At 52.3% G+C, this 22402-nt stretch overlaps 2 protein-coding genes across 7 annotated transcripts; both read right to left on the reverse strand.

The window, feature by feature from the left end:
• Positions 1-265: 265 nt before the first annotated feature.
• Positions 266-9982, reverse strand: LOC144935280 (dual specificity tyrosine-phosphorylation-regulated kinase 4-like). The gene is made up of 15 exons (XM_078861849.1): positions 9419-9982; positions 8713-8861; positions 7838-7974; positions 7139-7279; positions 5912-6050; positions 4909-4990; positions 4072-4244; positions 3313-3373; positions 2635-2752; positions 1899-2151; positions 1398-1553; positions 963-1094; positions 675-908; positions 481-608; positions 266-341 (listed from the first exon to the last, which is right to left on the reverse strand). Exons 1-15 carry the CDS (start codon positions 9522-9524, stop codon positions 266-268), a joined length of 2085 nt encoding a protein of 694 aa, XP_078717975.1. The 5' UTR covers positions 9525-9982.
• Positions 9983-13408: 3426 nt separating this feature from the next.
• On the reverse strand, positions 13409-20154 carry LOC144935242 (uncharacterized). Of its 6 annotated transcripts, XM_078861789.1 has the most exons (6): positions 20031-20154; positions 19329-19423; positions 17365-17515; positions 16121-16765; positions 15305-15493; positions 13409-14425 (listed from the first exon to the last, which is right to left on the reverse strand). In XM_078861789.1, exons 4-6 carry the CDS (start codon positions 16161-16163, stop codon positions 14079-14081), a joined length of 579 nt encoding a protein of 192 aa, XP_078717915.1. In that variant the 5' UTR covers positions 16164-16765; positions 17365-17515; positions 19329-19423; positions 20031-20154; the 3' UTR covers positions 13409-14078. The 6 variants fall into 6 exon arrangements, with proteins under 6 accessions (XP_078717915.1, XP_078717912.1, XP_078717913.1 ...); XM_078861786.1 differs by lacking the exon at positions 19329-19423; XM_078861787.1 differs by having other exon boundaries at positions 19329-20154.
• Positions 20155-22402: the final 2248 nt, after the last annotated feature.

Genomic DNA, 22402 nt, shown 5'->3' on the forward strand with positions numbered 1-22402 from the left:
GATTGCGGAGGCGTCAGCAATGCAGTGTTTGTGACTTTAACGAAAGAACCAAGAATATGAGCTAAGTCTCACCACGGCGTTCCCGATCTCCTGTCATGAAACGCCCTGTCTCCGCCCACATTCACTCCGAGTTGCACGACACACCACTTTGAATTGATTTCACAAATTCATTTTCATATTTGAGTGTTTTTATTATTATTATGCGGTTTACAACAACGTTAATATTTACAAAAAAGTAATCAGGTTGATCCTGCATCAGGCCACCTCAGCTCTCACACCCTGGCTCAGCTATCCTCTTCCATGACCTGGAAACCACGGCGAGGTCATCCTCTGAGGACTGCCTGGAAGAAAACCAGCATGGAAGAGCCCAGGGTGGGGCTGGCTACACGACATCACCACACTTAGTTCCCCCACTATTCTGCGGTGGGTGAATCACCGCAGAAGAAGCGAGTGCGGAAGATTGAGTGGACCACTCTGCACACTCGAGCCAGGAACACGTGCTTCTTCTTCCTATTCTCCTCCTCCCCATTCTTCTGCTCCCGATTCTCCTCCTCCTCCTCGCTCTTCTTCTCCTCTGCCCGCTGGGGCCCAGGCTCGTGCTGCTCCACCTGGAGCCCAGCTTGGGGTCCAGGCTCGTGCTGCTCCACCTGGAGCCCAGGCTCGTGCTGCTCCACCTGGAGCCCATCCTGGGTCCCAGGCTCGTGCTGCTCCACCTGGAGCCCATCCTGGGTCCCAGGCTCGTGCTGCTCCACCTGGGGCCCATCTTGGGTCCCAGGCTCGTGCTGCTCCACCTGGAGCCCATCCTGGGTCCCAGGCTCGTGCTGCTCCACCTGGGGCCCAGCTTGGGGCCCAGGCTCGTGCTGCTCCACCTGGAGCCCATCCTGGAGCCCAGGCTCGTGCTGCTCCACCTGGAGCCCAGGCTCGTGCTGCTCCACCTGGGGCCCAGGCTCGTGCTGCTCCACCTGGAGCCCATTCTGGAGCCCAGGCTCGTGCTGCTCCACCTGGAGCCCAGGCTCGTGCTTCTCCACCTGGGGCCCAGGCTCGTGCTGCTCCACCTGGAGCCCATCCTGGAGCCCAGGCTCGTGCTGCTCCACCTGGGGCCCAGGCTCGTGCTGCTCCACCTGGAGCCCAGCTTGGGGCCCAGGCTCGTGCTGCTCCACCTGGAGCCCAGGCTCGTGCTGCTCCACCTGGGGCCCATCCTGGAGCCCAGGCTCGTGCTGCTCCACCTGGGGCCCAGGCTCGTGCTGCTCCACCTGGAGCCCAGCTTGGGGCCCAGGCTCGTGCTGCTCCACCTGGGGCCCAGCTTGGGTCCCAGGCTCGTGCTGCTCCACCTGGAGCCCAGCTTGGGGCCCAGGCTCGTGCTGCTCCACCTGGAGCCCAGGCTCGTGCTGCTCCACCTGGGGCCCATCTTGGGTCCCAGGCTCGTGCTGCTCCACCTGGAGCCCATCCTGGGTCCCAGGCTCGTGCTGCTCCACCTGAGGCCCAGCTTGGGGCCCAGGCTCGTGCTGCTCCACCTGGAGCCCATCCTGGAGCCCAGGCTCATGCTGCTCCACCTGGAGCCCAGGCTCGTGCTGCTCCACCTGGGGCCCAGGCTCGTGCTGCTCCACCTGGAGCCCATCCTGGAACCCAGGCTCGTGCTGCTCCACCTGGAGCCCAGGCTCGTGCTGCTCCACCTGGGGTCCAGGCTCGTGCTGCTCCACCTGGTGCCCATCCTGGAGCCCAGGCTCGTGCTGCTCCACCTGGGGCCCAGGCTCGTGCTGCTCCACCTGGAGCCCAGCTTGGGGCCCAGGCTCGTGCTGCTCCACCTGGAGCCCAGGCTCGTGCTGCTCCACCTGGGGCCCATCCTGGAGCCCAGGCTCGTGCTGCTCCACCTGGTGCCCAGGCTCGTGCTGCTCCACCTGGAGCCCAGCTTGGGGCCCAGGCTCGTGCTGCTCCACCTGGGGCCCAGCTTGGGTCCCAGGCTCGTGCTGCTCCACCTGGAGCCCAGCTTGGGGCCCAGGCCCGTGCTGCTCCACCGACGCGTCCTGTTGCATCTCATCCTTCTGGGCAGACGCCGCTGGCTGCCTGGGCCCTCTCTCCTCCGGTGGCGTCCTTCCCAGCCAAGGGTGCGCCAGCGCCTCGACAGGCGTCATGCGCAGAGTCGGATCCCATCTGGCAAGATGGGGGCACACATGGCGCATGGGGGAAGGGTGATTATGATTTCAGCGTTCACGTGCGTCTCCCCCTATCCGTAAACGTATAGCGGCCAGCAGCTGTCCTCCACTTTTAACAATCGTCGCCATCATCATCGTCGTCGTTAACCATCTGCTGCTGGGATGACTGGCAGGTGCATCTCCTGTGCTCCCCATTGTGCCACCTCACTGAATTTTATCCACCCAGCGCTCCGCTCATTGTGAGCATCGCTCCTCCAACCCTCCGTTGTTGTTGGAGGGCGACCGCTTCCAACCGCTGAGTAGCCTCAGAGTGCGTGTACATCTACGCATCTCTATGTAAGTGTATGTGAGTCTATGGGTCTATAGGTCTCTACGTAAGTCTATGGATCATGCAATAATGGGACATCCTCCGATCATTGATCGCTTGGAGGAGAGTGGCCGATGGGGAAATCCTCGCCCGGGGGGTTGGTGGGGCTCTTACTCCAAGCAGCGGCTGATGAAGTCGTTGAACTCCCTGTCCTGACTCCCGAGGGCCACGCTGATTGGGTTACTGCCCGGTACCCTTTCTTGTCCGGACATCACAGGACTGCCCAAAGGGTCTGCAGGAACCGCGCGGAACAGGAGAAACGTAGTCGCAATGCACTCCACCCTTGCGCACTCGCAGCGTAGAAACGCAGCGACCCAGTTCCGTGCCGTGGGCCGGCAGTCGCGCGTTCACCGCTCGTTACAGAGCTTCGCGATTCGAACCCTTCTGGCCTCCCGTGTTATCACGGCGGCCCCTATTCACCGTGAGCCGCAGTGCGCCGGGTTAATTCGCAGTGGAACGTTAAAGATCTTGTGTCATTGTAAACGTAGGCCATTGTGTGCCGGTGCCTTCGTCCAGATTTCCCCAATTTGAAAATTATTAAATTGGCATCACACACAGCAGCAGCAATTTGTTTGCCTGTTGGCTGGTGGAGGGTCGTAACAACACAAACAAGGCCAGACCATTACGTGGCCTAACCCTAACACAAACATCTATTATGAGTTATATCGGCTGTGACATAACACGTGGAAGTAATTGAAGTTACAAAGTGATACCCCACTAAACTAGAACAGCCCCAGGCTCCCCTCAAATTAAACCCAGTCCCTCCACTCGCCCCCTCACCCCCTCACTCACCAAAGTATTTGTTCCTCTCGGGCGCGGCATTCACCAGACTCTCAGGAGGCATTCCCAGGACCTATACAGATCACACAGACAAAGACCACCCATATAGCATTAACAGAAGTGCTGTTAGCGAGCAACTTTTAATGATGGTACATGGCACACAAATCCACACCAGCAACTTTACACACCGCAACGGTCCTTATTTAAGGCTGAGTCGACCTCGGAGAGGACCGGTTCAGATATTCATCACCAATGTTCGCCGCAAGCAGGAATCAAACTCGGGTATCCGGGTTCGTAGAGCAGTGCGCAAACCACTAGACTATGACTCCCAATGGTCCACACACAGGCAGAGGGCAGTGTTCATGGCATGTCCCAGCCGAAGGGCAGTTCACACCCAGTGGCCGCCCTGGTTATTACTGCGGTATTCACCATAAAATACAACACGCCATCTGCCTCATTTACAGTGGGCGCGAAAGGTCCCTTGACATTATTTGAAACAAGTAAGCCATTGTGCGCAGACATCATGATCCCGAACATGCTTGACATCGTTTCAAGCAAAAGCATCCAATTGATGAATGTGGTGATGAGAATTGTCCTCCAACTCCCCATCGGTTAAGCTGGACCAATAATAATCACTGCGATAAACGCTCGTACCGCCAGCAATCCGTTTTGTTTGACCGTGTTGGGTGGCGGAGGCTACAAGATTTGGCCAGGTCATTCTGTGGCCTAGCCCACAAATCATAGTGAAACTGCAATGTGGGAATACCGTACCTCCATGTAACATGGAAGTTGGTCATATCGGCCGACGGCCGGAAACAGGACGCTCCCGGTAGCCAACTCGGCCACCGTACAGCCCAGCGCCCACATGTCAACCGGGAACGAGGCCGCGTGTCCCAGGAAAGCCTCTGGGGCAAGGTACGCACGAGTGCCGAAAATCTGTGAACCTGCCCAGGACAAACGACAAAGATCACCGACATAGCCTTGAATGGCACGATCATCACACGCACAGTGATATGCACAAACAGAATCAGAATCTTTATCTTGGAGAAATCCGATGAACTGTGCGGCTCTTTTTCACGAATGTTGGCCATTTGCCACGAAGTATAGGCGATGTCACCACCGTGCTTGTGCTCGGCTATGTGCCCATTGAGGCGACGTGAAGTGTCGAAGGCTCATTGGCAAGTCACAGGACACACCCAGGTTCCATGGGTTGACTGAGATGACAGGCATATTCACCACCTGCGCCCCCTACTGTGCCACCTCGCTGTATTATAGCCGCCCGACGCTCCACTTGTTGTGAGCGTCGCTCCACTACCCTCTGCTGTTGCTGGCAGGCAACTGCCTCTTAACTGCCGAGTCGCGTCTTTCACGAACCTCCTCCTTGTTTCCCAAGTGGCGACGTTTACTCATTGCACCAGGTACTCATTTAAGGCTGAGTCGACCTCGGGGAGGCCCAGGACCGGTGGAGATAATTGTCACTGGTGTTGGCCATGAGCGGGAATTGAGCTCAGGTTTCCGGATTTGTTAATCAGCGCACTACCGCTCCTCACACACAAACTCTCTTACTCACAACACATTCACACACAAACTCTCTCACAAACGACTCACATTGAGATCCGGGAAAAAAACTGCTCTCCACGTTTTTGATGCGGATGGTTCTTGCCAGGGCGTCCTTGAATGACAAGTTCCTCTAGAAGGGCGGTAGAAGGGATTCACACTCGAAGGTTAAGATCGTAACAATTTCAACTTGTCAAGCGCCACACTGTTCCTGCCGTCTTGAAGAGATGGCACGACTCAGAAACGGGAGGATCCACAAACAAGGCAGCAGCCAGGCACTGAGCTGGTGGCAAAGTCCCCCCAAGGTCTGCAGTCCTCTGTTTATGAAGGTGTTATCGGGCATTCAATGATTGTTTATAGCGTACATGTAGGAGAAAACCACCAGCCCGCAGCTCAGTGCCAGATTGTAGGCAAGCATCTCCATTGCCCGACTGATCAACCTTCAGCCAGCAGTAGATTGGTCGTGTACCAAAATACCGCAAAACATTAAATGGGGAGTCGAAATAACAATACGGAATGTTTTCTGACAGCTGCCACTGGGGGTGCCCTTTCAAATATACGTATATATGTTGAACTTCTTTTGCACCGTACATAGCCGACAATGCTAATGGGAGGTGTGGGGGAAGGATAACAAAAAAAGATGAGATGTGATGCCAGTCCCTTATGTCGTGTGTAAAGTGCTCTGAGACGCCCCGGTGTAAAGGAGAGTGCTCTTATCAAACGTGAATCACGATTGTTAAAGGAAACGAAAACGAAGCTCCTCGCTGTAAGTGAACGTTTTAGGAAAAAACGTGCACACAGACGGTGTTGGTAACGCATCCTCACGCGCGTTTGTATCCCAAAGGTTTTTAGGAGCAGCATAGAAGCTGATGGGTGGCTGTCGGGCTTTATAAGTGTATCTGCATGTTTGCAAACAGTCCTAGTTACTTGCACTGGTTTGTGTCTCCACGTTCAGAGCGACGCTTTGATCAATGTGTCCGGTTTTCTCTCGGGCCAGTCCCCAATAGCGATGCGACGTCACGGTGGAGTTGCACTGAATGCGGAGTCCACTCACCGGCTTGATGTTCCCATGCACAATCCCCTTGGCGTGGAGCTGGTTCAGGATTCTGAGAATGGACTTGGTGATTAGTTTCACTATCGCCATCACGTCTCGCTGGGATGTCATCGATTTAATAGAATGGGAGACACTTGGACTGCAAAAGAGACAACAACAACAACAACAACACAGTTAGTGCCATCCTGTGAAAGGCTGAGTCATTTCATGATTATCGTTTATTATGATTATTTACCCAAGAAATGCTCTCAAAACCTTGTCAGGTGTTACTGTGTGTTTAATCTCAATTGGGTAATTGGAAGGTAATATATTCGCATCGAGATGTTTGGGCAAATACAGGTTACTTGTGGGGTTATTTAGCTTTGGAAGGAAACCGGAGAACCCGAAGGGACCCATGTGGAACAGGGGGAGAGAATACAAACCCCACACTCACACTCTTGTAACACACACACACTCACACTCTTGTAACACACACACACACTCACACTCTTGTAACACACACACACACTCACACTCTTGTAACACACACACTCACACTCTTGTAACACACACACACACTCACACTCTTGTAACACACACACTCACACTCTTGTAACACACACACAATCTCTGTGGAACAGAGAGAATACAAACCCCACACTCACACTCTTGTAACACACACACACACTCACACTCTTGTAACACACACACTCACACTCTTGTAACACACACACTCACACTCTTGTAACACACACACACATTCTCTGTGGAACAGAGAGAATACAAACCCCACACTCACACTCTTGTAACACACACACACACTCACACTCTTGTAACACACACAATCTCTGTGGAACAGAGAGAATACAAACCAACTTCACACAGAAAGACAACAGTCAGGGATTGAACCCAGGTGCTTCTTGTCGTGAGGCGCGAGCGTAAACACTCTGCCGACGACACCCTGCCAGTTGAGTGTGCCTGACCGTGTAAGAGTGTGCCTGACCGTGTAAGAGTGTGCCTGACCGTGTAAGAGTGTGCCTGACCGTGTAAGAGTGTGCCTGACCGTGTAAGAGTGTGCCTGACCGTGTAAGAGTGTGCCTGACCGTGTAAGAGTGTGCCTGACCGTGTAAGAGTGTGCCTGACCGTGTAAGAGTGTCCCAGACACGTGGCAGCTTCACAGTATTATCACGGCGCGTGGTGCCGTGAGATCATCAGATCCATGGCCCGAACAGACTGCGCGGTACGTACTTGCATAAGTCCTCCAGGACGAGGCAGTTGTGCCCTCTGAAGTAAAAATGGTCCAAAAGTTTTACATTGAAATCATTGGCCAGTTCCTGAAGTCTGATGAAGATCTTGAGCTCCATCGCCTGCATGTGGTTATCCTGGGGGCTGCACAGAGGAAATCCACAATTTTATATTAACAGCAACAATAAATGACGTGTAATGTGCACATTTTGTTGCTCGCTCTCTGAAGAGAGCATGACTTGGAGGTGCTCGGAAGCACAGACAACCTGGAAGGCAGCAGCACGGTTGGCTACATACGGTGCGAACAAAGTTCAACGTATTCTTAGGTAAAGTCGCATAGATAGGTTCAAAGAAAATCTACGTGACTTTACCAAAAGACCCAAGAATATGAATTCCTGCAGTCACGAAAGCTTTAAGTCAAAAGTTCAACGTACATACAGGTGGTCAGCTGGTGCTACCAACATTTTCCCAAGATCTGCGGTTCTCAATATTTGAAGATGATTTCAGCAAACAAATTCTTGTTGAAACAAGGGAGGAGACCAGAGCACAAGGAGAAAACCCGTGCATTGACGTTGGCGGGGGGGGGGGTAACACTATCCCCATATGAATGGAAATCAACTCACTTCTTGTACTGCTTCCCTCTGGCGATCCAGGGTTAATAATATCAGCCTCAAAATCGCACTTCCCATTGTGAAGACTTACCTCGTTGGCTTCCTCCACATCTTCACGTTCACCATGGTGTTGGTCTTGTGGTCTCGGCATCTGAAGAGCTGGCTTTGACCTTTGAGCACCAACCATTCCAGCACCTCGTAGCGGAAATTTAGATGCTCGTATTGGACCTACACAACAATCGAACCATAAGAACCGATTCAATCCACGCTCATTCCATCACTGCTGATTCAGTTCTTATTACACAAAGACAACAGAGACATAATCCATGCAGCGCCAAGAGCTCTGTCAATTCTAGTAAATGATGAAGAATGAGACGATGTGTACTCATCGGCTGTGCTCGGTAACCGAGTGTCGGATGCCATTTTGGCTAAAGGGTGGTGGCGTTGCTAACAATTGTGGCTCACAGCAACAATGGGCTGGGTTCAATTCCCAACTAGAGTGCCTTTCTGAATAGAGTACATGTACCCTGCCTGTTCTGCAGAGTGTGACAATGCGAGTGAGAGAGCGTGTGGAGTTTGTTCTGCACAGCAGGGGGGCAATGGTGCTACGCGTAACCTCAATTCAGTAATTTGCAAGTACTACTTGAAATTTGGACCTTGACGCCAGGACCCAATGGCCTACTCGCTTTGAATGATGTAACGTGATCTTTAACGTCCGCTGTAAAGCAGACGATGCGTCGTGTTTTACAATCAGCACACTCCGTCTTAACCAGGGTGGCCACTGGGCTTGATGATGTTTTAAGCAATGACCCTGTGCTTGATGATGATGATGATATTACTGTGTTTGACAAGAATGTGATTGATAGCCCTGTGCATGTGTGTGGTGGTGGTGGTGATGGCCACAGTATTAACCAGGGCAGTGGACGCGTGGCCCATGTCGCCCACTCTGAAGCCGGCGTGTCTTACCGAGACGTAATGGTTATAGGCATCATCGTAGTCCAGGTTCACGGTGCCTAATCCTCTGTTGTGGAGTCCAAAATACCAGACACGGTCCACGGTGAAGAGTTCACTCCTCTCGATAGGGGTCAGGTTATCTCCAAAGAGCGTCAGGATTTCTTCACCAACACAAACGACAACGACAATGATTAGTATTTTATGATTGTTACTGTTCCACTTGTTACTGTCTACACAGGAAAGCACCACCAAGTCCCTAGACTCTTTGTTAGGAGCGATACTGCTGCTGTGTAATCCCATTTGAGTTATGTGCAGGTAATTTTTTAACTTTGGATTGTTTTTTGGCCAATACAAGATGCATTTAATATATTTTTTCGCTATGGGAAGAGGTTGAAGAACCCAGAGAAACCCCAATGCTCAACAGGGGGAGAACATACTCTTAGGTTTTTTCGGTAAAGTCACGTAGGTAAAAAATTAAATTAAAATTAATAAAAGTAAAATAAAAAAGGGGAGAACATACAAACTCCACACTGAAAGGCACCCAGTTGGGAATGGAAACCAGGCACTTCTTGACTGTGAGGCGCGAGTGTTACCACCTCGCCTCACAAGGTTTACAAGCCATAACAATGCACATGGTTGCTGTCAGGCTGTCAGGCTGTGGCCACCGTGACGTTCCCCACACAACACGGGCGTCGTGATGTCACACCGCGTGGATCACCTTGCGGGGTTTTGCCAAAGCCGGTGGTAATGGCGTTTGATGGAATCTGCGCGCTCCACTGCACGTCCCTGCTGCCACCCATCTCCTGATCTGTAACCGCGGCCATCTACGCACACACACCGATACAAAGAAACCCACGGAGAGCCTTGGACAGTCTGCTGGGGCACGTGCAGTGAACGAGCACTGAGCCCGCCATGCGTCGCCGAGGGCCGGGATCCCTCATTCTGGAGTCCTGGCAAGTCGTGGCGGCAGCAGGGGGCGATGTCGCCACGTGGCACAGACCCACATCATCAATACGGACCCACATCATCAACACGGACCCACATCATCACGAACACATCAACACCAACACATCATCACTAACACATCAACACTAACACATCATCAACACTAACATCATGACACAGACCCACATCATCAACACGGACCCACATAATCACGAACACATCAACACTAACACATCATCACTAACACATCATCACTAACACAGACCCACATCATCAACACGGACCCACATAATCACGAACATATCAACACTAACACATCATCACTAACACATCAACACTAACATCATCACTAACACATCATCAACACGGACGCACATCATAACACACATCATCAACACTAAGGGGCCGTCCATAAATGACGTCACGCACCTGGGGGGGGGTCAGACATTTGTGACGATGGGAGGTGGGGTTTGAGAAATGTGACGTCACATCAAAATGCGCAACTTTAAATATAGACAACACGTTCTACTTAAATAGACTTTTAATGTTTTCTCCTACACATCAGAGTGCAGCGCCACAATAAATACGCACTGCAATTACAATAGTTTAAAGCGATTTGAAGCATGTTTTATTTTTTTTAGGGGGGGCAAGCTTTGTGACGTCATATTTGAGGGGGGGGCCTGACTTTTTGTGACGCCGTCTGACGAGGGGGGGGGCGTCAAAAATCGTCCAAAATCGCGTGACGTCATTTATGGACGGCCCCGAACACGAATTCACTGGTGTACCCACACTTTACCCCACCACACGCGTCTGAACGCGTGCAAGGGACTCGCCCATGTGAGAGTGGATCGTATAGCTCAGTGGACCCTGCCAGGTAACAGAGTGAAGTTTTGATAGTTTAGTATAAAGATGTCATCTCCACCTCGTCGCCTCCACTCACCTCAAGGACTCAGGCTGCATCGAGCTCACGTGGGTGCATAGGTAGCCACGCCCCCATTTCATGTGACGTCACCGTAGTGATAGACACGTCACTCGACGTTGTCCACGTGATCTTGCAAGACACGCCCACACGCAGTCCTCCTCGTGGCCATATGACCCAATGGTTCGTGCTGATGAAATGTTGCTAAACTGTACACAAATATTGATTTAAAGCTTTCGTGACTGCAGGGATTCATATTCTTGGTTCTTTCGGTAAAGTCACGTAGAAAGAAAATAACTTAAATAATAGAATGCGACGTTTCGATTGCAAAACAAGCAACCATCATCAGGTAGGAATGAATGAAAAAACAAACCTAGTAAACTTAGAGATATAATGCAATACAACACAGAGAGTCGGCTAACACAACAGTCAACACCCTACCTGGTTGATTACGTTCTTCAAAAGATTGTTAAATTTGAGAGAGACACAAAACACAGACACGGAGACACATAGACAGACACACAAGCAGATAGACACACAGAGAGAGACACACATAGACACACAGACAGACACAAGCAGAGAGAGAGACACACATAGACACACAGACAGACACACACATAGACACACAGAGAGACACATACAGAGACACAGAGAGAGAGAGACACATACACAAACAGAAAGACAACGCCTCTATGTCGAGGCCTTAAATAGAGAGAGAGGGGGGGGGGTTAGCCGACTCTCTGTGTTGTGTTGCATTATATCTCTAAGTTTATTAGATTTGTTTTTAAATCCTTTATATTAAGTTTGCTTGCTTGCTTACGACCGTGCAAATCTTTCGGTCGTTTTTTAACCCACTTTCCGTGATCCAATCGAGCTGACATTTTCCACACAGACTCGTTGTGCGCGACAATGAATGTTCGTGAAAGATTTTTTCAAAAATTTTACACTTTTTAGGACAAAATTTTTATATTTAATTACCAATTGCTTAATGGTGCAATGCAATCATCTGACCCATAGGTGGCAGCCATCTCAAGCCAGAGGACGAGATGACTCTAGCCGCCACGCATATAAAGGATTTATAGTGAAAAACTTTGTTTTTACGGGTTATACTTGTTTCACTCATTCTTACCTAATGATGGTTGCTTGTGTTGCAATCGAAACGTCGTATTCTATTATTTATTTTCTTTCTACGTGACTTTACCGAAAGAACCAAAGAGTAATTCCTGCAGTCACGAAAGCTTCAAATCAAATTATGTTACATGTTGTTTACACTCGGATATTGATTCTATAACTTCCAATGGAGCTCACAATCCAGCCACTCCCTCTCCTCTCCAGGCTTGGCTGAACTCCCACTGCTATTTCACCCCTTGTTGTATCTCTACTCCCTGAATTGCCCCAAGTGACAGCCCCACGGCTGTCTACCGATCCCACTGCACCTCACAGCCACGAGCTGTAGGAGCGGGCCTCTGTCCACTCAGTGGTGCTGATCACATTCAGCACCATACGCTGGGAGTCTCATCCCTGCAGTTCCCAGTTGTGGGGTCACCTCCTTTTTCATAGAGCCTCTCGATTTCTTTATACACGAGGATTGCGTTTCACGACACTGAGAGCGTTGAGTGTGCTTCTGCAGAGTGATAGTGTGGATGTTGTGTTCTTCCCCTGTTATGCAGTGGGTGAGGGCAGTGGTGAGCGCATTGCAATCCAAACCCAGCGACACGCGTTTGATGTGTGGTGTGTACGTGCCTGTGTGATGTGTTTGCGGTGTGTGTGCAGTATCTTGGCAGAGGTCGTCCTCTGGACGAGTTCGACAGCGTCTCACCAGGGTCAGGCTTGCTCAAAAACGTCGATTCACTCGATACAGTAAAACATTTGTGCTGCACTTGTTGGCCCTAATGGAGGTTCCACCTGTGCCATTCTGTGCTCACCCCTCGGAACGAATACAGTACAAACTTCACACACGTGAGCGCCCAGACCTACATATGGTCGACTCAGCGCTGACACTGATGGCGCAGCAGTTGCCACCAGTTTGTAAAGGTGCGTTTTTCTAAAGCTGAGTTATTGTAAAGGCGATTGAGTTGGTTATCATTTGTCACAGGAATTCGGAATATTTGGGCTGTGCAGCCCCTTGCAGTGACTTTGTAAAACTCTCTATGAACTTGACACCTTTCGCAAGCTGATATTGCATTGGGTCATAATTTATTTTTGGGATAGGCCACGTCCTGTTCTGGACAAATACATGCTACAACACCCTCCACCACGTAACATCGCCAAACAATTCCCACAACCAACTTAAGTTATTACATACAATGCATGGCATTTCCAAGCTAATCTGATTTAATTGCTACATTTTCATGAGAATTGTTCAACGTAGTAGTTAAACATGTCTATAATGACTTACCATTGTATGGTTCAATAATAATTGAGCTTTTCTTTATTGCACGTGACCGTTTAATGTATTTGGCTATCGCGTGGTGGAGCGTCATACCACACATTTGGCCAGATCATGACATGGCTTAACCATAAAATAAATTATAAACCAACTGCAATGTAGACCGTGGGCTGGTGTGCGTATATGTTAATCCATATGTACTCTGATAAAACTTGAATGCACGCTCTCTGCCTCATGTGTTGGGGTTCTGATTTATGTTGTAAAAAGCAAATCTTGTAGGTTGGCTTGCTTACACCGTGCATGGCTGGCTCTGAAATGCTATGGTCCTTTGTTGGGCAGTGTGCATTTTGCACTTGGTGTTTATTGTCTGCCGAAAGAGATTAACAGTTGGGTGCTTGTGGGTACGTGTCTGCACCATGCATGACAATGAACGTCACCGGATGTGGACTGTCAGGAACGAGTGATACATCCTTTATTATCCACCTTGCCAGCAGCATTTTGCAATACGTACAGAAGCATGAATACTCACACTATGGTTCATTGAAATGCATCCCAACTACACTCAAGATGCACGTGTTGTATTGTGCAGATGCGAATCGATCGTTTTGAATTGGCATGTTTATATAAACTATATTCCAGTAGTTTTTGTAGTCCCACCACAATGTTCTACATATACCACAAATACACCAAAACAATTGTGAATCGATTTGCAATTGTAACATGTCATCAAACTGTGGAGAGCTTCATTGTCACATTCTTAATAAATAATAATTTACTGTAACGCTTGTCAGTCGACTGCTGGATGAAGACCTCCTCGGGCTGTGGTGGTCACGTGAAGTTTGAGCAATTCTAATACCACTTTCCTTAGCAATACAGTATATTTGACACTATATTTAGTTAAAATACTAATACATCATATATTAGTGGTCCTAAACATAGGTCAGTCGAATTATTAGTTGTCTAATTTGATATTAGGCCGTTTAGAATAATATTTTTTGCATTTACTGCATTTATGCCATGGGCCTCTTGGGTTGAAGAATGCTGTTTTAAAATACAAAATTTGATATCAGGTCCAGACAGACTGAGAAATGTATGGCGCAACGTGTGGTATCCAACAGACTGATGCTAAACAAAAGATGCCTTCAGCGTCGTTTCTTGTCGGGTTCTGCAAAGCGATTCGTCCCCCGCCCCCGCTGCCGCCGGGCCTGAGTGGCGGTAGATGGGCACGCGGGTGCGGCCTTGTCGCGCCGTCAGCTCGTGGGCGACCTGCTCCAGGCTACAGGAGGCCTGGGCGCCGCGCGTGGCGTCAGTGGCCTGTGCCCCGTGTTGCGTTTTTCTGGACAATGGGGGGCTCCGGGGTTTCGCAAAGTCCACGCTGTCGACGTCCAGCGCTTCCCGGTAAAGTGGCTTCTTCTCAGTGCCAAGAACGTCGGTGCGGCCTGGTGGCCTGTGGCTCCGCGTGGCACTGTGATCTGCAGCGCACAAATGAGAGTTTGCAGTCCTCGGCTGATACAATAAAGGTGGCCGCAGTTGCTATGTGGGGAATGGGTTTGCGATATAGGAAGTCTGCGTGACAAAAATTTAATTCAGAATTATTTATCCGTTACATGGGAGACAAACGATAACACTTATCAATCCACGTCTCTTATCAGGTGAAGCCTAACAGGCAGACATTCCTCCTATGAAGCAGTGTCATCAAGGCCTACCGCATCAATCAGTGTAGAGATTACGTGCAGAGGTTAGCCGCTCACAAACAGCAACAAGTCACAACTCCCATCATGCCTTGTGTGCATTTCATGTAATCACATCCCATGTACAATGCTTTCAGCCTTCATTAGGAAGCCACTGGAGCAATGCACTTTTAAATCTAGATTAAAAACCCATTTGTTTACAACTGCAGATGGTTACGTACGGTGTGAAAGAAGCTCAATATACATACATGCACCAGCTCAAGGGATGTGTGGTCGTATTATTGTACTGATGAGTCCTTGAGAGGATGAAACTGGTCTACAGTTGTCTCTGTTGGAATGGCCACAATTTTCAACTCTGTGAGTTCATAGCCTTACGATAATAGGAATGTTGCAATATGGTACATCTAATCACGGTTTATTTTCATACAGCGGCGTCTTTAGCGATGTTTGCACAGAGGTGCAGGAGACAGCAGACAAGTGGGAATGCAGCCAGAAAAGGCTACCAACAATTGCCCAAGCTCTGTGGCCCTACATCGAGATGTTTGGCGAATTCCATTACGAATGATGCATGACGACGTTAGGACGAGCACGCGCGCCGCTTAGAATGCGAGTTTCGCGAGCAGCAGGAAGCAGGCCGTGTTGCACGACGCGCTGTGTTACCGTGCGGAGGCGCAGACTGCGGAGGCGCGCGCGACGGCCGAGACGCGACGCCACCGCCGTGCGGGTTGCAGTTAGGCAGCAGTGCGGTGTGGTTGGCCACCTTGGAGAGTCGCATGGCCGTGGCGTGGCTCGCCAAGTCCAATTCGGCCACCAGATTCCGCTTGGCTCCTTCGTTGCCATTCTCATCATCTAAGATCAAGAATTCAGGATGAACGCGGGCGCAGGTCATGATTTACACGGGAGATGTTTTTTGTAAATAATGTTCGTATATGGCAACATGAAAGGTGTGGGACGGTGCCTGTAGTCAGACAGACGTGCATTAGACACTCCATCAACATCAAAATATCGCACAATCTTGTAATAATCATACTTGTTAGCGTGATGGACTAAAAAGAGACGCTACGCCCGATTCACGTATTTGTCTCCCCGCGTAAAAAACAAAAGCACTTCCTATACATTCCATCAGCCACATGACTGCACAGGAGAGCACAACACAAGCAGACTGGAAGAGTCCTGACATGAGGTGTCTCATCAGCATTGTGTGTCAGGCTCGCTTGAAGCAATGCTGGTGAGCTGACAGACGTTATAGGTAAGGACCATACATAAAATATGGGTCCTAGTTCGACACAAGGTAATATCATAGATGACACAAAATAGTGATGAGTGTTGTGGAGAATTTCAGTAACAATATAAATGTCCAAAGAATACACCTTCATATAGCTGTCCCTCCACATGAAACACTGAGTTACACATACGCTTGAAGTGGCCAAGACAGAATGATGTAACCAGAAGCAGACACGTCTGGCACAACTTCACCTCGCACCCTGCTGTCCGCCACTCCACGGTGCCCTGTTGCCATCTCCCCCGTGCCCGCGCGGTAATCCTCGGCGCGCGACGTCTCCCAAGGGTGCAGAGTCTTCCCCGGGTCTCTCGTGCGCACAGACTGAGTCCTCTTACCCTGCGCTGCACTGGGCCGGACGCTGGGGCTGGGATGACGCGTGGCCCTGACATCTCTCGCACAAACCGCTACGCAGGCGGCCCTGGACTGGCGACTCCCCTCGGCGCCGTTGGACTCGTGGTGCGTCGGGCCCAAGCGCGGGCGTTCAGAATAACCAGGGTCGGGTCTCTTGTGCTGTGAGGGAAGAGACTCGAGTCGAGAGTACTCATGGGTCCTGTGGTTCGCAGGAATACAACTTCCCCTGGACTCCTCAAGGGTGGCCCTGTTGGTCCTCTGCGCTCCTGGCTCTGTGGCCTTGTGATCGAGCGGGTTTCTGTGGAGTTCTCTCTTGTGGATGGCAGCGGAGGTGAATATGTTTGTGGCTGCAGGCTGGTGGTGCCTGTGCTTGTGATGAGCAGAATTTTCCTTGAGGAAGTCTGGCAGGATCAGGTCCTCTTTGCAAAGCAGTCCCCGCTAATCGTTGACACGATTGCTCTGCGCCTTCACCAGGATTTCAAATAGTTCTGTCGAAACACAAAGCAATATCATCACAATTAGAATCTTTATTTAGACTGCAGCAATCCAATGAGCTATGAAGCTCTTCTTCACAGATTTCCAGTCGGAGTAGGTCAGCAGGTTACAACAACAAACAATACAAAAAAACGATAGGAGCGTACAATAGAGAAAAGGTAAGCAAGTCACTACAATAAATAAATATAGATAAAGTATATAAGTACAAATTAAGATCATTTAGCATGGGGAATTAAATATTTTGAGTTCCGCAAGAAAAAACCGCATGCTTTTCACAGCCTACCCGCTTCAGTGAGTTTTAAATCCACTTGCTGACTGGTTTGGAACAGAGCGCGCACGCGACCCCGCGTACGTGAAACTGACGCGCGGCGATTCCGAGAGCCATGGGGCACGCTCCACGCACGTGCCGTGGGCACAGGCAACGGGGCTGGCAACACCTCTGGCTACGCTCTTTTGTCTGCACAGGAGACGCAGAGAGCACGTCGTAGAGTAGCTCACGAATAAAGACAACGTTCTGTTTGTTGACATCTGGGCCGACAAGGATTAGTGGACCCCAACGAGTAACATCTTTTAGAATGCACACAGTCCTAACCTTCAACATCATCCATCTTTGTCCCAGTTTTCTTTTTTCTTGATATATAAGTTTGTTTTGACGAGTTTTCACATTTTTCACCACTTCCAAAAATAGCTTTCGCAGTTGAAATATGTCTTGCATAGGACTTTTTTTCATTTCCCGAACGAACCTGCATTACACACAAAAGCATGTCGCCAATTAGCCACTCAGTGATCAAGCAATATCTGTTCACGAGCACCTATTACATTTGACAAAGTAGACTTGAAGGTGATTGTGCCAGGCTGCGTCTGAGTATCCTATGCTGATGTTGGTCAGGGGCTAGTGTACAGAAATTGCGCCTGAAATTTTTCTGGCAGGTTGCGATCACAGTTTGATTCTTAATGCCATCAGAGGTTACGGACCACCAGACAAAGTAAATACATGGGTCCTAGTGAGATTGTAAAGCTGTGAGCGTTCAGTGGTTGCTAGGGATTACAACATCTCTCCCACTGCACCAGCCAATCAGAAGCTAAGATGACAACCCCCATGCAACATGGCTACCGTGAGCATCACGGGTGCGCTGCCACCCTGCTCACACTGGCGAACGCTCCCAGCTCCCCGCCCCGTCGTGACGTCACCGCGTACGGCTACGTCGTGACGTCACCGCGTACGACTACGTCGTGACGTCACCGCGTAGCTCCGTGAACTCGCGTTCCCGCCTTGCGCACACCACACACCACGTCCACACCACACACCACGTCCACACCACACACCACGTCCACACCACACACCACGTCCACACCACACACCACGTCCACACACCACGTCCACACACCACGTTCACACCACACACCACGTCCACACCACACACCACGTCCACACCACACACCACGTCCACACCACACACCACGTCCACACCACACACCACGTCCACACCACACACCACGTCCACACCACACACCACGTCCACACCACACACCACGTCCACACACCGCGTCCACACCACACACCACGTCCACACCACACGTCCACACCGCACACCACGTCCACACCGCACACCACGTCCACACCGCACACCACGTCCACACCGCACACCACGTCCACACCGCACACCACGTCCACACCGCACACCACGTCCACACCGCACACCACGTCCACACCACACACCACGTCCACACCACGTCCACACACCACGTCCACACCACACACCACGTCCACACCGCACACCACGTCCACACCGCACACCACGTCCACACCGCACACCACGTCCACACCACACACCACGTCCACACCACACGTCCACACCGCACACCACGTCCACACCGCACACCACGTCCACACCGCACACCACGTCCACACCGCACACCACGTCCACACCACACACCACGTCCACACCACACACCACGTCCACACCACGTCCACACACCACGTCCACACCGCACACCACGTCCACACCGCACACCACGTCCACACCGCACACCACGTCCACACCGCACACCACGTCCACACCACACACCACGTCCACACCACACCACACTCCACGTGGACACCACGTCTACACGTGGACATTTGCGTTGCGTATTCCTCCAGAAAAAATCGGGCCTCCGTGAGTCCTGCTTAAGTGTTTTCCTAGGCTGTAGAAGGGGTCCGTGTAAAAACAACAAGATCTCGTTCAACCCGCGTGGCTTCTGGACTGACGCGTCCCTTTGGTATTTATTGAAGCGTCAAGCTGCGTCTGTGTCTACCTTAAGTGCCATCATGCTTCTGGGTTGCCAGGTGTTAATGCATCCACCTACAATGTGCATAGCCTCCACGTGCCTCCACGTGCCGTGGAGGAGCCTCAATTAGCCGAGGGCAGCTTGCGCTGAAAATGAATTCTCTAAGCCGAGCTGAGCCGCCAGGCGGCCGGCTCCGGTGGCGACCGCGTCCCGACCTCCTCGTCCTCCTCGCCGCGAGCGCCTCCAGAACCCGCGCCTCCTGTTCGGAGTGGGAGGGTCCCTTGCCCCGAGCAGTGGCAGCAATCCGGGCATCGTCATCAGAGCTATCGTCGGCTGGGGTTCTGCCGCTGCGCCTGGGCACCTCCTCCACCACCACCACGCTGCCGGTGGCACCAAACCCAGCGACTCGCACACACAGGGGGGGCACGTGCCGCCAGCAGCAGCAGCAGCAGCAGCGAACAATCACATTCAGTCGCCTCCACCCAGAATGGCCTCGTGTCGTCCTGGGGCCACAACACCACAGCCACCCCCATGCGTGGGACGTGGGCGCGGAACGGAAGTTCAAATCCTTGGATGCCTCCCCCCACCCCGCTCGCCGCATCTGTCAATGGGTGCCTTTTGACCATACTTCACCACCCGTGGCCAGTGTGGCTTGGCGAGAAGTGGGAGGGCAGGACGGGTTCGGATATCTCTCGCCACGGACATCGGCCGTGACTCAACCACTGCGCCCCCCCTCCTCTCGTCCCGTGACGTTGCCGTCGAGGCTCCCCACGGGCACCGCGCTGCTCCCCTCGGCGGCGCCCAGGGGCGGCAAGGCCGGGCCCGCAGGAGGGCCGAGTGGCTTCGTCTTCAACGGGAATCGTCAGTGGCTACAGCCGCCGGCTCGCCTGGCTCCCGAGTGCTGGTGAGTGCGCATCTCGTCGTGTCCGCCGTGTGGTGGTTGTACCCGCGCGAGTGATGTGGTGGTGTGGTGGTGGTGGTCGTTACCCGGGGGTCGCTCCACGTGGTGGACTGCTCGTTGTGGTTGATGAAGTATGGCCACCCCGAGGTGGGCTCCATCTTCATCTCCCATCCCGGCGGCAGCGGCGCCTGATGCTGCATCCCCGTCTCCCCCTCCCCCTCCTCCTCCTCTCTCCCTCTCCCCTGGCCCTCACCCCGTCTACCCCTCTCCCCCTCTCCCCGTGCCTCTCCTCTCCCCTCTCCCCTGCCCCTCACCCCGTGCCTCTCCCCGTCTCCCCGTGCCTCTCCCCGTGCCGCTCGCCTCGTCTCCCGGTGTCTCCCCTCGTCTCACGCCGCTTCCTGGTCGCCGTGACGTCACGCGGCGGGACTTTCTTGATGACGTCACGCCCCGCGTGTCGTCACGTGGGTGGACACCGCTTGTGACGCGTTGTTTGCAGTCGCATGGCCGCTGCTACCTCGTGACGTCATGTCAAGGTGCCGGAGTGTTCGGAAATCAACGGTGGTGATCCTGTGCAGAGACGCGCCCTCGTCATAGGAATGTGGAATTTCCACCCGTGAAGGACTGTAAAGTTTAACTTGAATAATCACAGAACTCCTCTGCGGTGATATTGGGGGACGACCCACATCTCAGATCCAATTTGTGGGGTTATCCGCGACTTTTTTTGCTGCTGACTCCGTGGCAAGAGGACGAGTTTGCCGCCTGACGGCGCTGTCCGGAGACCCGCGACTATGAGGACGCCGCCGCCTCACGATGCCTTGTGGGTCAAATTCGTGGATAATGGGAAGAGAGCTTTGGGGACCCTCCAGCTGGGAGTTCCAAACATGCATGAAGAGCATGAGACTGCCTAAACCCTGGACACTGTCCGTGCAGCACGCCAAGGAGTCCGTGACAGCTGTCGAAGAAGAGGCTGCCATTGTGTTCTGGCGTCAAAGCCCAAATTTGCCAAGTTTCAAAAGTAACTCACAAATTTACTCAATTGGGAAATGCGTAGCGGTTATTATCCGGCCCTACTGTAAACGCGAACGAGGGCCCTCCTCAAAGGGGTTGAGATTCTGCGAGGTTTCCCCGCGTCAGCAAGCAGCACACAATGCACGTTGTTGACCTGCACTGCGCGGTTTGTTGAACGTCTTCCTCTCTCTCTGCACGTCGCCAGCCGCAGCTCAAACTTCTCCCCCGTGGGGGGTTTGGCGGTGGCTCGCGTCGGGGACGCGTTCACGAAAGGTGCGACGACGACGACGAATATGGAAACGACGCAAATCGAAGCAATTCCCAGGGAAGATTGCGGAGGCGTCAGCAATGCAGTGTTTGTGACTTTAACGAAAGAACCAAGAATATGAGCTAAGTCTCACCACGGCGTTCCCGATCTCCTGTCATGAAACGCCCTGTCTCCGCCCACATTCACTCCGAGTTGCACGACACACCACTTTGAATTGATTTCACAAATTCATTTTCATATTTTAGTGTTTTTATTATTATTATGCGGTTTACAACAACGTGAATATTTACAAAAAAGTAATCAGGTTGATCCTGCATCAGGCCACCTCAGCTCTCACACCCTGGCTCAGCTATCCTCTTCCATGACCTGGAAACCACGGCGAGGTCATCCTCTGAGGACTGCCTGGAAGAAAACCAGCATGGAAGAGCCCAGGGTGGGGCTGGCTACACGACATCACCACACTTAGTTCCCCCACTATTCTGCGGTGGGTGAATCACCGCAGAAGAAGCGAGTGCGGAAGATTGAGTGGACCACTCTGCACACTCGAGCCAGGAACACGTGCTTCTTCTTCCTATTCTCCTCCTCCCCATTCTTCTGCTCCCGATTCTCCTCCTCCTCCTCGCTCTTCTTCTCCTCTGCCCGCTGGGGCCCAGGCTCGTGCTGCTCCACCTGGAGCCCAGCTTGGGTCCCAGGCTCGTGCTGCTCCACCTGGAGCCCAGCTTGGGTCCCAGGCTCGTGCTGCTCCACCTGGAGCCCAGCTTGGGGCCCAGGCTCGTGCTGCTCCACCTGGAGCCCAGCTTGGGGCCCAGGCTCGTGCTGCTCCACCTGGGGCCCAGCTTGGGTCCCAGGCTCGTGCTGCTCCACCTGGAGCCCAGCTTGGGGTCCAGGCTCGTGCTGCTCCACCTGGAGCCCAGGCTCGTGCTGCTCCACCTGGAGCCCATCCTGGGTCCCAGGCTCGTGCTGCTCCACCTGGAGCCCATCCTGGGTCCCAGGCTCGTGCTGCTCCACCTGGGGCCCATCTTGGGTCCCAGGCTCGTGCTGCTCCACCTGGAGCCCATCCTGGGTCCCAGGCTCGTGCTGCTCCACCTGGGGCCCAGCTTGGGGCCCAGGCTCGTGCTGCTCCACCTGGAGCCCATCCTGGAGCCCAGGCTCGTGCTGCTCCACCTGGAGCCCAGGCTCGTG

This window comes from Lampetra fluviatilis, chromosome 12, assembly GCF_964198595.1.
Source record: "Lampetra fluviatilis chromosome 12, kcLamFluv1.1, whole genome shotgun sequence".
NCBI lineage: Eukaryota > Metazoa > Chordata > Hyperoartia > Petromyzontiformes > Petromyzontidae > Lampetra > Lampetra fluviatilis.